The 17,323-nt window shown below is 38.7% G+C and overlaps 1 protein-coding gene across 1 annotated transcript in view; it reads left to right on the top strand.

Moving 5' to 3' along the window:
• Positions 1-1,406: 1,406 nt before the first annotated feature.
• SUZ12 (SUZ12 polycomb repressive complex 2 subunit) overlaps positions 1,407-17,323 on the top strand; it is a 31,498-nt gene continuing 15,581 nt past the window's right edge. Inside the window, exons 1-7 of the mRNA XM_086623942.1 lie at positions 1,407-1,722; positions 4,564-4,610; positions 4,699-4,763; positions 9,646-9,714; positions 12,502-12,551; positions 15,391-15,476; positions 16,893-17,124. Coding sequence (XP_086480068.1) covers positions 1,407-1,722; positions 4,564-4,610; positions 4,699-4,763; positions 9,646-9,714; positions 12,502-12,551; positions 15,391-15,476; positions 16,893-17,124 — 865 coding nt within the window. The remainder of the gene's footprint in view (positions 1,723-4,563; positions 4,611-4,698; positions 4,764-9,645; positions 9,715-12,501; positions 12,552-15,390; positions 15,477-16,892; positions 17,125-17,323) is intronic.

Below are 17,323 nucleotides of genomic sequence, written 5' to 3'. Positions count from 1 at the left end.
ATAACAAGGTTAATAACAGACAATTGAGGCATCACATTAGAATCCCCCTCTCGATAACGTAAGGCACATTTACAGCACAGCTGGCTTCGTTATGTGGTTTTCCTCTTGATATTTATCATTAAGTTCATTTTCCTTAGCACTAGGAATTAGAAGATAAACCGAGATGGTACAGTGCCAGCATCCCAGTTGTGCCTGGTGTCAGAATTCACAGCTGTATGTCACACAGACCATTTTTACCCTACCTTGTACAACGGCTCTCGAAAAGTTTCGCCAAAGAAAGCAAACAGAACGGGATGGCTGGCGAAGCCTTTTACGTGTTGAGCTCGCCACGCCGCTGATAAGGACTCGATTAAATAAAGCCAGAGCTGAATTTTCCCACTGCAGCTGGACTGGTTTTGTCGCAGGTGTGAAGCAGTCCCGGAGCTCGCCCCGCAGGCCCGATCCTGAGCGCGTGCTGGGCCGTACTGGGCAGCTGTCAGGACTTGAGGGTGGCACAGCTTTCATTGCCCTCAGGATTCCGCGAGTCCTCGTTAAGCGGAGAAAGGCGGGAATAAAACCAGAAACATTTTACCTCAGACTTCGTTTCCCTGCACCTATGGGCGATTTCCTGTGCTGTCTCCTGAGAAAACCTCACGGTTAATTAAGGTTAAAGCTACGGGATACCGGCGGGGCGCCGCGTCCGACCCGGTATAACCATTTTTACCACAAAACCGATTCCGATTTAACCCCGGGCTTCTATTTCGACTAATCTGGCTCTTTCAGCCATCGAGCTCCTGCGGGCTGCGGAGCGGCTCCTCCGCGGCGCCGCCGCGCAGGGGGCGTCTCGCCTCAGGCGAGCGGGGCGCCGGCTACCTGCGCGGCCGCGGAGGCACCGGGACGCGGCGCGGGGCAGAGCCGCGGGGAAGGGCACGGAAAGCCCGGAGCTCCGCGCAGCCCGGCGGGGGCGGGCGGCGGCGCGGGAAGAGCAGGAACCGGGAGAGCGGCCCCCGCGCACCGGCAGGCGGAGGCGGCCCGCTCTACCCAGCGTGCCCCGCGCGGCGGGGCGAGCGGCCCTTTCCCGCGAATTCAGTTCAAAGGAGGGGGAGGGGAGAAGCGCCAAGCGGCGGAGCGCACGGACCAACCAAACTCTTCCAGAACCATCCGTGCGTCACGCGGGGGCGGGCCTGGCGCTGGCCAATGCGGCGGTGCGGCGCCATCTTCGGAGCCAATGGGCGAGTGGGGGAGGCGGGCGCGTCGTGGTCGTCGGGTTCGGCTGGTCGCAGCGCCGCGGAGAGCGGAGCGGAGGAGACTTAGAGGAGTTGGAGCTCGGCGCTTCCCCTCCCCCCGCCTCACCCCACCCGCCCCAGCCGCCCCCTCCCTCCCCGCTCGGTCTCCGTCCTGCCGGGGCCCTCTCGGGGGCCAGGCCCATGGCTCCTCAGAAGCACGGTGGAGGTGCGGGGCCCAGCTCGGGCTCCGCTGGCGGCGCCGCCGGAGGAGGAGGAGGAGGTGGCGGTGGAGGCGGCGGCGGCGGGGGGTTTGGGGGCTCCGCCGCGGCGGCGGCTCCCGGCGGCAAATCCGGTGGTGCTGCAGGCGGCGGCGGCGGCGGTGGAGGAAGCGGTTACTCGGGCGGTTCCTCGGCCTCCTCGGCGGCGGCGGCAGCGGCGGCGGCGCTGCCCCCCGTGAAGAAGCCGAAGATGGAGCAGATCCAGGCCGACCACGAGCTCTTTCTTCAGGCCTTCGAGAGTGAGTACCGGGCCGGGGGAGGAAGTGGGGGCCCGAGCCGGCGGGACCGGCCGGGGCCGCCGCAGAAAGGGCGGGAGGAGGAGGAGGGGAGGGCTATGGAGAGTAGGGGCTTCCGGGGGTAAACATGGTCGGGGGAGGGAGGGAGCTGGGACCGGAGAGGAGGGCGAAGAGCAGCGGGGCTGGGGGAGGAAAGGGGCTCCGCCGGGGAGGCGGGGGCCCGCCGGGTCTCGGGCGGAAGCGCGAGGTTCGGGGGCCGGTGTGCGGGCAGGGCGGCGAGAGGCTCCCGGGGCCGGGGCCCGGTGGGCGGAGGGCGGGGGTGTGTGCCTGCGCTCAGCCGGTGAACTTGGCTTCTCAGTAACAGCTCCCGTCAGGCTTTCGGGGCGGCCGGGTCCCTTCCCTCCGCCAGCAGCCCTCGGAGGCGCTGGGGAACGGGGAACGAGCAGGCTCTTCTCTCGTCGCGGCTGCCTTTGGAGCCCCTTTCAGGGGCAGGATGTGATTAAGACTTCACTGTACTTGGTTTCTCTTTGTCTGGCAATAATTGTCCCTTAGTTGCGATTTCATATTGGAAGTTGACCTTCGTGACCCACTCATCACCCTGTGGCAGTTCCAGATAGGAGGAGAATCCCCTTGGATACACCAGAAAGTTGTTTATGGAAGTCTGGTTCAAAAGCGCAGTGTAGCAACAAACTTAGGTTGTACTAAAAGGTTTCCGTGGAATTGCTAGGATTTGGAGGAAATTTTTTATGCCCTACTGAATACGTGGTGTGGTTCTGGGACTGGTGCTGTCACTGCTCGCGCTCACTTGCTACAGGCGGTGACAGTGTTGAGAGTTTTTGGTGGTGTCTCAAATCCGTGAGGTCCTTTGAGCTTTAGCCCTGCTAAACTTGTATGGCCAGTAAATGCTGCACTTGCAAATTGGTCAAGTGGCAAATGAGTTTTAAGAGGTTTGTTGGGTGTCAGCGTCCAAGATGGGGAGGGAAAATTCCCATGCCTCAGCCTGTCAGACAGGGAAGCGTTAGCGCTGTGCAGGTAGCGATCAGGAGTAAGTCACAGTGTAAATGTGTCGTGGTGTGTTTGCTCTGTAGGGTGAATATTATGGGGAAATTGCAGTAAGTATTAGATTAAAATATCCTAACACGTGTAGTATTGAATCACATTCTGCTTGAGTGTGTTTGTCCCTTTTCAAGGTCATATGCTAGAAAAAGATAAAGATTTATTTTAAGCTTTTGCTGAGTAATATGGACTTGTGAAACATATGTCTGTCTGCAGGTTGAAAAGTGTGTTTCAGAATTTTCCTACTTGGGAAAACTGAAGTTGAAGCAGCAGAGCACTGTCTTTAAATTACATCCTTCTGAATGTAGTTTAATGTTTTTATACCTTTGTAGATTATCATTATGTCATGGTTTTTTTGAGACTAAAAAACCTGGGATGTTTCTTTAAAAGTTGTGACTACTCTCTATTTTCACTTTTCTTACACGTTTCTTAATTTCTTTCTTTTCTATCTTTTATCTTGATTTGAAAAGTACAGATTTTATTATGCAAATATGCATTAAGCAGAGTTCTACTGGCTTTCATCAGGCTTCTAAAAGGAAATGCTGGGATCATTTTAAGGTTTTCTCTCTAATGATAGATTTTTTTGAGGGTCTTACATGCATAAATGTAGAAATAAGGCTGAATCATATCTATAAAAAGGGATAAAAGATACAAAATGCTGTCCTTTTTCACTTCTAATCACAGAATTCCATAAATTACAACAAGATTTCCAGCTATTTGAAATAAATCTTTTGTAGTCGTATGAAAATAAAGTTTTATATTTCTTAAAAATAAGTAGAAGTTTGCTTTCTTTATGTTGGAAACAGACACAGTGTTAGCAGCCTTAGCATGGGCATCAAGGCATTCTCCGTGCTCTGTCTCTTTCTCTCCACTTGTGTTTCATCAGGTCATTTCCAAGTTTCTTGCTGATGTTACCTAATGAAGCTGACTTTTATTTCCATTTTAAAAGGGTGTATTTCAGTTTCGATTGGAATTATTGTTAGATATAACCTGGCAAAAAACAGGTTTTTGTCCTAATTTAACTGAATTGGTTAAAACTAAACTGACGATCGTCTTTTCTGTAGGCAAGTCTTGATCTTTTGAACTTTGGTTATGACACCGATTTCAAATGATGCTACCCTTTCGTGTCAATATTGCATATGGCTGCGTTATCCTCCCTCCATTTGCACTTTGAAACAATAGTTGCTTTACCAGAGTCAACGTTTTTATGATCCTGTGAATGTAAAAGGTTTTGGAAATTCATTTCCTAGCTCAGAATAATCTGTAATGCGTCACAGTCAACTGACAGTCCCTATTCTTGTTTTGGTACCTTGTGCAAGTGACCTTGGTACTTTCCAGAAGGATGAAACAATCAGATACCAAATTGTCCAACTCTGTAAATTTAGTATACGATTTTGGTATTGTATCAGATTGTTCATTAACTTTGTGAAGAAAACTTACCTGTTTTTCACGATAGGTTATAGTATGTTGAGATAGTTTTTTTGCCCTTTTATGATATAGAGCCTGTAAGAAACCTATTTTGTAGAAGGCAAGAGCAGTTGTACTTGAGTTGTGACTACCGATTTATGGTAGCTTAAACAACAAGTTGCTTTGTGTTGTACAGTAGGTGGAGTAACCTTTGACTTGTTAACTCGAAGTTATTTGGACATCGTGATGCTTCACTGAAACTTTCGTGATAGTTGTTTAAAAAAAAATCAACATGCTGAATTAGATACTTTTTTTATCATTATAAGGATGTCTTTCTGGAGGTATAAGGTATGTTGGTTAACGTGTGTTTCTTTTTCTTAGAGCCAACACAGATATACAGATTTCTACGTACTCGGAATCTAATAGCAGTGAGTAATTGGTCTTTATCACTCCTTTACTTTGGACTTGTAGGAAGTTTTAATTAAAGTATAACCTTTTTCTTTTTTTTTCCTGCAGCCAATATTTTTGCACAGAACTCTCACTTACATGTCCCACAGAAACTCCCGAACAAATATCAAAAGGTAAAATTGTTTTCAAAAAGTAATCCTAAAATATTAACCAAGTAGCAGAAGTCCAAAAAATAGTGGAAGGTGACCTCCTCTTTTGATGAGATGTGTAAAATATGACCTTTTCTTTTTGAAGAACTTAAAAAAATGCATATGTCACTTTACAGTTGATTTCTGAGACCTAAGAACTTTTCTGCCATGTTAAGAGTGTGTGTGACTTTATGCTTGTGATTTCTGTTGATGCTGGGAGTACTCAAATGTGGATAACTATCTGCAGAATCCTAACTTATTCTCCCATGTTTTTCTGTTTTGGGTGAGAACTTCTTAAAGCAAACAAACAAAAAAAAAGCCCAACTGTGTAATGCCTGAGTTCTTGTAATCAATGGCGCATGATCATAATCATATGAAACATTTTAGCTTAAATTGTAACCTAACTGTTTATTTAAAAAAATGAAAACAAACCCCAAACACAAAACTATTTGTTTTGTTAATTTGTCTTGGAAGGATCCAGTAATTATTTCTGTAATTATTTTACAAGCTGAAAAATGAAGAACATCAGTCCATAGCATTTTACAAAAAATCCAGCAAACGCTTTGAAAAGATTGCTTTGAACTGGATATGTCTGAGAAATGGGCTTCAGTTTCAGCATTACAAAATAGTCTTTCCTGTCATGTGGAGTGCTACACCTGCATGTCAATAGACTTTATAATACATAAATACTGCAGAGTGAAAAGTGCAGTGTACATTATTGATTAGCAGAATCACAAAGTCCTTTCAGTTACTTCCCCCTCCCTGAGAATCATTTGTTATACTTTGGAATTGTTTTGTAGCCTGAACATTTATTTTAAAATATTTTAACACTAAAGTTCTTATCGCTTGGAAACAGTTGCTGTGGGACTGAAATACTTAATCACGAACACTGAAGGAATAGCAATAACGTCTGAACACACAGACAATTCTAATTTAAACTGTATTTGTGTCCAAGGAAGGTAGTATTTGAATGATCTGTTGAGCAATAGAATTTGCACGTTTTTATCTCAGTTCTCTTGGATATTGTTTAATGTTTTTGCCACTAGCTTTGCTACAATAGAGCTTTTCCTTAAAGCTGTATCTGTAACATACAACTTCAAGTATTAAGACAGGTAATTATCAGATTTATTTATTTAAAAAAAAAAAAACTTGAAGTTGCCACTTACTTTTTCTAATAAAAGTTACCGAAGTGAATTGTTTGCTTATTTTAAAATAAGGCAGAGCCAAATTTTAAGAAATAATGTTCAGGATGTTTTGTTGTCTTTTTTTTTTTAAACTAGAATTGTGCAACAGGAAGTTCTTGCTTGTAACTTATATTAACTTATAGTTAATTGAATGCATATGTTCTTTTACCTGAATCTGTTTCTTTGGATATCTGCTGTAGTTGCTGGGAAACAAGAAATGGTACTTAGCATGTACGTTGTGTTGTCTGCTGTTCCAAATTCCAGTTCAGATTCAGTTGCACAAGTAATGCTTAGTTTCTCTTTGAAATGTGCTAATTTTTACTAGTTCCCTTAATGCTTTGGTTTAGAGCTGTGATTTTAGTCAGGTCGTGTTCTCATAACGGCAGATGAATAGCCGTTTCATTCACTAGTTTTCTGACAATACTGACTTACTGAAATCATTCTGGTAATTAGGTCTAGGAAGATTAAGTAAAACATTTCAGTATGTTTTCTTTATAAAAACACAATAGTGGAACAGAAGAGAGCTAGCGTAGTTGAGGGGGAAAAAAAACCCCAGAAAGTAATTGTGAAGAAGTGCATTCCTCTCTCCTGGGTCCCCCCTTCCCACCTTTCCGTGCCCTGTCAGTACCGTGGTCCTTCTCTTTCAGCCTAGTTAAAACCACAAAAGTAGTAGTTTAAAGGTAGTTTGGACTATTTAGGTGTGGTGGCAGAACTGAGAGACTGTGGCAAAACAGTCTCAACTGAACTTCCAGAGGAGGTTAGCAGGATATTTTTTTGCTGATCTGTGCTGGTAAACACTTTCAAATGTGCACAAGACCTTAATTTCCATTCTTCGTTCAGTAGAAGTAGTTAAGGTATGTGAGCCTGTTATTGTGGTAAAAAAGAGGCTTTAAAAGAGAAAAAATATCCAAACTAGAGTAGAAGATCTTCCTGAGGCTTATATTAGGAAAAAATTATGTACCTGACTTCGGTATAGTGAAAGTGTTAGAGTTCTCTTTTCAATGAAGTATCTTTTGGAACTGTGTCATTGTTAGCCTGCTTATGTGAACCATGACTATACAGGTATATTAATATATTTATTCCCTTAGAACCTCTGAATTCTGCCATTTTTAAATTGTTGTTTGTTTTGATTGCTGTTTCAGTAAACAGTATCATACGTCAAATACACGGAAGTTATCTCCAAACTTTATAGAACTTACCGATCACAATAGTAATTATAGCTCCATGTCTTTTATCTCTAGCTCTATGGTAGTCTGAGAAAAATGCCAGACAAATTTATCACTTGGAGGCAGGGAAGTAAAACGGCATTTTTACCAAGAAATTATCCATTGTCATTGGCCTGTATGTTTAGCACTGAGAAAGTGTTTATAATAAAGACTAGAATGCTTAAACTATAGAGAAATGTTGATAGAGAATAAGGCAGTGGGTCTGTGTCAACTTGGGCTAAAAAGTATTGAAGATGCTGCTTGTTGGAGAGGTAACGTGCTCGGTTCGAGTGATTCTTGATATTGAAACGGGCTTTCTGCCTCTGGGTCTGTCTTCAGGTGTTGCTGTGCTATTAGACCAAATTTTAGCATTGAGAAGAGGTTACTGTCAATAAAAGTTGCTTCCCATACAGTATTTGGATAAAGGAATAAATTTTTTGTGCTTGTTGGTAGAGTAATGACATACTATAATGTGACTTCTAATGCTTTGTTAATTATTACTGTGCTTGACTGGAAGAAGAGTGGGTGGAGAAAGGAATGCGCAAGATGCGCATACTTGTAGCACTAGTAAATGCTGTCTTGAAAATCCTGAGTGTTAGGGATGGTTATTGCAAAAAATTAGTTTTGTCTGTTATGCTTGGGAACATGGGAACCTAAACACGGTAATTCCATTTAAGGAAATTTCTGTTCTGTTTTTTTAATGTTCTTACAAGTTCACTTTAAAGGCAACAATTTGTTTTAATGGCTTTTTTGGTTGCTGTTTTTAGTTTTTCTGAAAGATACTTAGGAGGACTCTCCTCTTGTTTTAACTAACCTGAGTTTGATGTTGGGAAAGGTGGTGCCATTGTTCTGGATCAGTAATGCTCATGAATATCAAATGCAAGCTGTGTCAGATATTAGTATATTTTATGAATGACTGTTGAACTTTCCCCCATTCCTGAAACATGTTTGTCTCTCAGCTGGTTTCTGGCTCGTATTCCGATCGTGACATAGCTTTGCTCTAGAACTGGTTCAAGCGATTCTTTAGTCTGAAGAAAGCCTTGTAAAGATAATTGTACTACTTGCTGATCTACAGAACAGTGGCTGACTTTGAGCTTGGGCAAAGTGCACGCAGAGAATTTTTTACCTTAGAATTTTACCAAATTCCTCTGTTCTTAACATGTCTTGCTTTAAAGCTGAGCATTGCAATGCTCGTTTTAATAATCCCATGTTTTAGTGTAGGTGAGTCAGTTCTTGAATCTGTCATCTGTATGAATCTTAGGCTGAGTAGTGCTTTGAGTCAGTGATTGTTTTCTACACAAATCATAATTATTTTTCTCCTTGTTATCTGACTGTTTCTTGTTTCTTGTCCAGTTTAGCCACCATGTGATTTGTAAGTGAATCACTCGGATGCATTACATGCTGAATGTAGACAACGTACCACATCAGTGGTTCTTCAGTCAGGGTGTTTCTGTAGACAGTGCTTTCCACTTCCTCAGAGCACGTTGTTGTTGTCGTCCCACCACCCCTCCCCCCCTTCCCCCAAAGAAATCCAGTATTTGGCAACAGCTTATGTTCTTTTTATTTCATTTTTCTAAGGTATAAATGTAAAGAAAAGATGCCCTCACAGCTTTTGTGTTGTCACTCTAGTCTGGTGCAATTTTGTTGGCATCTAGGTCCAAATGTTAATTTTCATTTAAAGAAAAATTTGAAGACTTTTAACTATTATTGACAAATAACTTCTGTTCATGGGTGAACTTTATTTAGCAGTGAACACTGAATTGTACATATGGTAGAACAGGCTGAACATACGAGCGTGAACAGACTGATGTCAGAATTACAGAGAGAAATTATTTGAAGTCATTATTCTCTATGACGTTGTCATTGGTCATCGTCATCCTCCCTGTTTCCTGTGAGTGTGCTCTGGAAGTAGCTTCAGAATTCATTGTTCTTTGCATTGTGTCTGTTTAATATCACTTTATGTAGAAAGAACTTGTTTTTGTAATAAGGTTTTTAACTGTTTTGTCAGATAAGGTTTTAAGTGTTTTTCATTATTATGAGCAAGATTAAAATAGTAATGACTGAAGAGCTGACACATCAGTTTCTAGTAGGTATAAGTGTCACTAAAGCAGGAAGACTTTTCTTTGACCAAAGCTGAAACATGGTTAGAGATGTTCATTGCAAGGTTTGAATACGGTGCTGTTAAATGACACTTCTTATGAGCAGTAAGATTACTTTAAGAAAGATCTGGGTTTAATTCTTTATATTATTTCGATACTGCTTGAGAAGCTGTGTTGCAGTTGTGTCCCTTCAATACGAGTGTGCTACTAGGCCTAAAAAGGTATAAAAAGGATGCTTTCTGAACAGAAGGCTAAAATTGTATATAGAGACAGTTTTAGATTTAAAACCAAGTCAAAGTTTAGGCTGAATATGTTTTCTTGTTATATATTATGGGAATAGTGGCTATGTGAAACTATTCTTTCTGCTTTTTCTTCACAGGAAGACATTCAAAGTAGATGACATGTTATCAAAAGTAGAGAAAATGAAGGGAGAACAAGAATCTCACAGGTATTGTCCTGCATATATATTTATGTATGTACAAATGAGCACACGAATGTTCTAGATCAAAAGTCTTCTTGATTGGTAAAATGGAAGTGATAAAGAGTAATTATTAGAAGCAAGGTACTGTCTGTTTGAAATGTTGCTTCCAAAATCTTGAAATGTGTATATGTGTGCTGGTCACTTAAAAACTTGGAGAAAAGCAGTATCAGGATAAGCTTTCAATATTTGTCGTGCTATTTCTTGAGATGTGTGTAGAAGCCTCAAACAGGTATTTGCCTTCACTTTTTCTTTTAAGACTGTCAATTGTGTTATTAACTAATCTGTGTGCTGGAATTAAAAAAAAAAAAAAAGACAGATTGGGGAAAATACCATGAAGTTACATAATTTGGGGGTTTATGGTTGTATACTTGCTATTTTTAGCCTTACATTCATAGTTATGTAAAAAAGACCAACAAACCCAAAACACCAAAACAAAAACCTCTGAAACTTCTAACAGTATTTAAAAGATCTTGCCTATCTCAAGCCATAGTTAGGTAAATAGTTATAAAATGTTCTCATTAAAGGCTGTAAAACTTAAAATTTTCCCTTCTAATTTTCTCGTGAGAAGTATTGCCTAGTCTGAGATTTTGCTTGTGATCTGACCCCACATATATCTCATGTTGAACCTTTGGATGGTTCTATCTGAATAAGTGTTCTCTCTTTAACAAATAGATAACTTCAAGCCTTCATTCCATATGGAATTGTCATCTGGGGGGAGAGGCTTACTCTGTAAATTCTAGTTGTGAAATAGTAATTGATTTTTATACTGGTGCAGCTTTTAGTTTCTTCATGCTAGTCTTTTTTCTTTTTCCACAAGAGTTTACTTGGAATTATGTAACAGACTTAAATGTTGGATAAAACTCATATCAGATCCTACTACTCTGCTTCAAAAAACCCACTGAACTCTTGCTGAATTTGCCATATTGTATTTATCAAAAGTCAAAGTTCAGTAGAGATGTGAAACATGGGACTGATGTGTTTCAGTTAGTTTTCATCCTAGCCTGTTTTTGCAATGATGGCAAAAAGAAAGCATAGCAAATATGCCTGGTCTGTTGTTTCTTGATGAGTTTCATAGTGCTGAAATAAAATGGTATTAAAAACTTATTCACCAAGAAGTGATGTAGCATACAGTGTGTTTGTGATGTTTGAGTGTGGTAGATGATGACCGTAACTTTTAAAAAATTAGATTCTTTATGTATTAATTAAACACCTAAGCTTTTTATGAAAGTATACATGCTGGAAACTAACCAATCCATTGTAAGACCTCCAGAATAACTTTGTTCTAATCTGTACAATTCAGTTAGAGATCTGTTTTAGTCTAGCAGGTTGGCTTTGTGTTCTTTTTTCAGTAGAAAGACACTAGACAGTTTTCTAATATCCTTTTATTTAGTGTACTGGTAGATCATGAGATACAAAGCATTTTGGAAGTTTCAAACCAAACCCAGACATCTTAAATACTAACCTAAGTTACTGAAATGTGTGAAGACCTGTTGAGATGGTTTCTTTGTGATGTTTGCTTGGTTTTTAACCAACTGTTCTTTTTCCATAGTGTTTGCAAATAATTAGACTACTTCAGAGGCAACAATACAATTTAGCCTGAAACAAACTTGCGTATTTTGTGTTCTAAGAGGTTTTACAGATTTACTGTATATTATTTTTCTTAATTATCTTTTTTTTCCATATATTGCGGGTGCCACTTGCTAGGTAAATATTCCCTTTTTAAGGATAAAGATCATGTTGAAACAAAACATAGTATTGATTTGTGTATGTTGTTTTTTGTGCTTTCAAAACTATCACAAAATGTACTTCAGTCTAGAATTGGTCTGGAGAAGTGGCATAGATAAATGATGTAAGTTGGTATAGATGCAGTCTTTCCGACTGCTCAAGCTCTTGGGCACTTTCACTAATCATCTCAGTGCTCTCAGGAGTGTTTATGTTTAAAAATAGGTGCCAGATTGTCTCTTCCTGAGAAGTCAATGAAGGTGCTCAAAATTGTATCTGGTGTTCTTGTGTAACAGATGATATTTTGTTCTATACTACGTACTTCAGATATACTAAGTGGTTTTTAGACCCATTTTAGTCTAGGTTTATGGATACTTTAAGCTGAAAAGTATTCCTAATTTAACAATTTGAAACAAAGTGGGTCTACAGTCAGCAGAATAGTCAAGGCTCTGAGCTGCAGTGCTGTGAAACAAATAGATGCAATTATTATTTTGATTGCATGTTATAGATGATACGAACTTGACGTTGCTGAGAATCTTTATTTCTAAGGCTGTAGCTTCCCCATCATAAAGATTCTGCTTACCAAACTTAAAATACTTGTTTAAAAAAAAAAAAATCAATACCAAGTGCATGATTCAGGGTTATGTTCTAGAAAATTGCTAGCAAAATTCATCTCTGTTGCTGATGAATGTCTAGGAAATGTGTCTGCCTGCCTCTGAAGGCACGATCTTGTGTCTTCAGACAATACCTTTCTACTGTACTGTTTAAACCTCTAGGTTGTGGGGTTTTTTTTATGTATCAAGTCATCAAATCCATAGAGAGAATCAGTTTATAAAGAGAAAACTGATCTTCAACTTTCCATCAATTGCAACTGCTGTATCCAGAGAGTTTCCAAGTTAGGAAGATGGAACACTTCATTGTAATTCTTCCGCTTGTGTAGGCCTGTCCTGAACATCAGTGAATAGAGTGGAGTGGCTGCTGTGAGCAGAAAATACTTTTTTTTCCTAACATTTCCTCTCTTTATTTATTTAGCTTGTCTGCTCATTTGCAACTTACGTTTACTGGATTCTTCCATAAAAATGGTATGTTTTCTAATTCATTCATTATACTGTTCATTTGTATAGCACCTTTGAAATCAATGTAGATCCATTAGGGAATATTTGAATGTTTTGAATCTCTGCTGTTTGAATGCAGATTTTAACTTATTTAGGCTCAGAGTGTCCTATTAGTTACAATACTTTCAATGTACTGTGTGATAATTGTAATGTTAAGCAGATAAGCCTTCTGGGATTTTAGTCAAAACAGTGATTTTGAGAAATACTTCAAGTCATCATCCATTCAAACTGAAATAGACCTTGAGGAGTTCCTGAAGAAAGTGATTTTATGGCAGTGTGTCTTTAGGGTATTTGATGGTGCTTTTAAAAAAAACCCTTAGCCTTCAAATAGTTAGAAGATTCAGTGTTTTTTAATTTAAAATAGAAGAGTGAGAATAAATTTTATCATGTAGAGCCTAGAAATGAGGCAAAGGCCATGACAGTGATTATAGAAGCAACGGAAATAATGTTTTAGTGACTTGCAGTTATTCTGTTGTCTTTTACACATGTAAGGCTTTACCTCCCAAAGTCAGAATATTGGATTTCCCAGACCATAATGAAGGGTTCTGTTCCTTTAACGAAAGCACAAGTGGCATGCTTTGTGCTGTATGGGAATGGATAAATTCACTGTCTTTTTACTTCACTGAAAAAAAATCAGCTGTCTATCCATCTAAATAAAATTAAGTTCTAATTATTTGGTTAAAAATGTTCTGAATGGCATCTTAGTCTTTGGCTGTAAAAGCTAATACAATTCATGTAACAGGGTTTGTACTTTTTTTCTAGAAGTTGTTATGTTCCCTCAAGTATCTTATGCTTAACCAGATTATTTAATAAGAGATTTGAAAGTTAAAGTTGTAAATGTCTAGATTTCAGAATCGCTTCTTCATTAAAGTATAATACTATTCTGAGAAAGTTCTTCAAATCTGTAGGTTAGGAACATCCTGCTTCTGGAACTTCAGAATACTGCTGGTGTCAGTGGATAGTATTAATCCTGGTTTTACTCTTAGGAACTTCATGTTGTGTATTGCCTTCGGTATTTAAGTTGGGAACCACAAGAGGCTTTTGGTGCAGCCAGTGATATGAGTAGAGAAGTATAGAAGAAAGATGGAGGAAAGGGAATGCTGATGTGTCTTAAATTCAGAGATGTAACTTGAAAACGTGATCCTTCCACGACAGTATGTAGTAGTAAACCTCACATATGGAATTTAATATACCTAGTGGATAGGATAGTCATTCCAAAGACTTTGCTGACAGATCTTCCTTTTACTGCTTTTTTATTACAGTGTGGTCTTACACAGACATAGGCTCTAGTAGATTTTTCAAGATGTTAAGATAGTTGATGACTTTCTGTGTGTTTTTGTTTAGATTATGTTATTATGTTGTTATATTAACAGACTCTACTGTTAACTATAAAAACCTTTCACTTCAAGAGAGTGCAACATGTAGTGAGAGCCCGATGGTCATTCGTACCATAGAAAAGGATGTCACTAACATAAGTAATGTATGCTCTAGTGAATATTATATATATATATATATATAAAAAATATTTAGATTAATGAAGCTGGCGCAATTAATATGCTTATTTGTCTAGATAGAAATTATGTTAGAAGTTCTTGAAACTGAGAGTGTGGTGGAATTTTGGTTGGGTCTCCCTCCCCTTCCCCAAGTTTCTGTATTTGCTAAGAAGATTGCTAATATGTCTCCTATTTACAATTTTTAAAAATCCATGTGTTTTATAAAACTGCTAGTGTCTCTAGATGAGTTACCAGAACTCTTTCTAAACTGAAACACATTAAGCTTGTTCAATGTGGATATAGTGTCAGGTGGTGGAGGAAAGCAAGCGAAGAGACATGGATTATGTTGTCTTTACTATACTAAAGCTTTACTCTGTATCTGATGAGCATAAAAAAAGTATTTAATTGAATGTCAGATTCTTTGTGACATGGACTGAGGTGAAGCCACTGTGCTTTTTAACTTAAGCCCAAAATATTTATGAGATTTAATTAAAAGAACAGAAATAACTTCTTACAGATTCATTCAGTTTTGGCCGAACATTGTTTTTCAGAATTTCTTCCACAAACGGTTTTTTAACCAGATATTGAATCAAATTTTACCTTTGTTTTTTTTTTCCATATGAGGGCACATTTCCAGATTAATATAAATTCACATGATTAAAGGTCCTTTTACTATACAGTGAAATTTATTTTGCCATTGCTGATCATACTGTTGGTAGTAGCTGTCTTGAAGACTCCAGGCTCTAGGACATTTATAGTGCAGAGACTGTGAAGCCAAGTTTTATTTTCTAAGACTTTTTTCAGGTTAGTTCAAGAGTCCTTTAACAGCTATTCTGCATATAGTTAACCTTGCATAATCTTTAAATGTTTTTTTCTTTTTGTTTTCCTATCTGATAGCATCTGGATCTTAAGTTTTGATGCAAACTAAATTCTAAGTTTGCAAGCTGTGCAGAAAAAAAATATAGGAAATAAATTGACTGATCTGTAATTAATGTAGTCTGACTTTACTTAAATATACCCATATCCCTTTTCTCTTCTGTAAAAAGGTTTTGGAAATGCCAAACATAGCAAGCTTGCTTAGTCTTTTAAACATTGGAGATCAACTATGCTTTTTAATCTGCTAGTATTAGAATAGTTAGGTAGGATATGTTCTCCAAGTGGGAGTTTGCAGTGAGTTTGGGGAGAATTGAAATAGGGTTTGACTAGAGGTCTTTGTGCCTGGAGGTACCTGTGGTTAAAAAGTAATTTCAGATGGATTTGCACAATTCACTAGATCGTCGTTTTTTCAAAACTTAAAATATTTTTCTATTTAGATAAGCCATCACAAAACTCAGAGAATGAACAAAATTCTGTAACCTTGGAAGTACTGCTTGTGAAAGTTTGCCACAAGAAACGAAAGGTAAAAATGATTTGACAAACTATTAATATATAAAAGCAAAATGTTTACTTGATTCTGGAACATTTCATTAACATACAACAAGGTAATGGTGAAATGATGCTTCTGTAGAGATTAATTTAGTCTTTAAATTTAAGAACTAATCTATTCAAGTTATTTTCTATTGACCAAGTGAGGGATTCTTAAGAAGCAAATATATGTATGGATTTTGTTCTGCTTTGTGAGAAATAGCTGGAAGTTTTAAAAAAACTTTCGCCTTTGTTCATTGACTTCAGCTTGCTTGTAAGTCACATTCACTCACTGTGAATTTCTGCCACCTCTATTTTTACTTAAATTTTTTTTTATCACATCATTAAATTATTAATTCTGTTGTGGTGTCCAGAGGCTTAAGTAAACCAGGCAATCACAAAATCATAAAATAATCTGTGCCTTTTAAAGTTTAGAAATATAAAGGAACAAATTGTAATTGTTTTGAATTCCCCAGCCATCTGCCAAGTCGTCTCCTTCCTTGCTTTTTCTGTACCTCTGTTTTTTACATTGATAATCTCAGTTATTGCAGATTTTAGCTACTGTGAATCATGAACAATTTTCGTATCTTTTTTTTTTTTTTTAAGTATCTTTGAGTTTTTGCTTGCTGTTTTAGCTATGTTTGTTTCACTCCAGTTGGCAAATTATCTTCACAGCTATGGGAATATGGGAGACTCAGTAATGCATGCTGTAATTTTTAACCAAAAAGGGAAAGATTTGCAGTCAGAACTTTATTTTCCCTGAGAATGTTAAGCTGTTTTGATGTGGTTTTAAGAGTTAATATTGTTTCTAGCCATTTTTGTTACTTGCTATAGTGTGGATAAATATGGTAAAAGCAGGAGGTGCTGATGGTTATTTGAAATGTTTTGCTGCAAGTTTCGTAATTAGGCCATCTTGCCTTGTTTTTCCAATACTACACAGTGTTCAATGATCTATTTGAGAGATACTGAATACAATAAATCCTAGGTAAGTGGTTCTTTATCTCCCAGATAGCACAAAGTGCACTTTGTAATATTGGAAGAAGAAGATAGGAAGCCCTTGAAATATATATGTAACCAAAACATTTAATTTCTTTAGGTAAGCAGAATTAAATTAGTATTAATGACTGTTCTACAGTCTTTCTGAATGCCTCATATTAGTGTTAATTTAATCACATAGAGAAAGATGGCTGCTGCCAGAAGTGGTTATAAAATGCCATTTTTATTTACACTTTAAAATATCTGTTTTTATGTTTAAAAGCTGGAATTTTTATTCCAGATTTTTTTTTTACATCTGTTACAAGGCTGAATTTCGAAAAGATGACAGGACAAGTACAATTATATAATTTTTAACACTTGATGTCTTTGCTTTGGATTCTAAAACCTAAACCTTAGCTTTCTTGTTTTCCTACAGGATGTCAGTTGTCCAATAAGACAGGTTCCTACAGGTAAAAAGCAGGTGCCTTTAAACCCAGACCTCAGCCAAATAAAACCAGGCAACTTCCCATCACTTGCAGTTTCCAGCAATGAGTTTGAACCAAGCAACAGCCATATGGTGAAGTCTTACTCATTGTTATTCAGAGTAACTCGCCCAGGAAGAAGAGAGTTTAATGGACTGATCAATGGCGAAACTAATGAAAACATTGGTAACTTCAGTCTTTAAATATGCTTTTACAAGGTTTATCTTGTAGGCACATATACAGTCGTCTCGATCTGCAGTGTAGGTCGTACTCTGAGAAGGGCCAGTACTAGATAAGTGAATTTGCTTTTATTGTTTCCAGTCTTTTTCAAGATGGGGACAAAGTACAGTTAGTAGCTAGAAACTGTGCTTCTGTTTTTGAGTAA

The sequence above is a fragment of the Tauraco erythrolophus genome, chromosome 20 (assembly GCF_009769465.1).
Source record: "Tauraco erythrolophus isolate bTauEry1 chromosome 20, bTauEry1.pri, whole genome shotgun sequence".
Taxonomy (NCBI): domain Eukaryota; kingdom Metazoa; phylum Chordata; class Aves; order Musophagiformes; family Musophagidae; genus Tauraco; species Tauraco erythrolophus.
The sequence above is the reverse complement of the archived record's forward strand: the minus strand, read 5'-3'. Positions and strand labels throughout refer to the sequence as shown.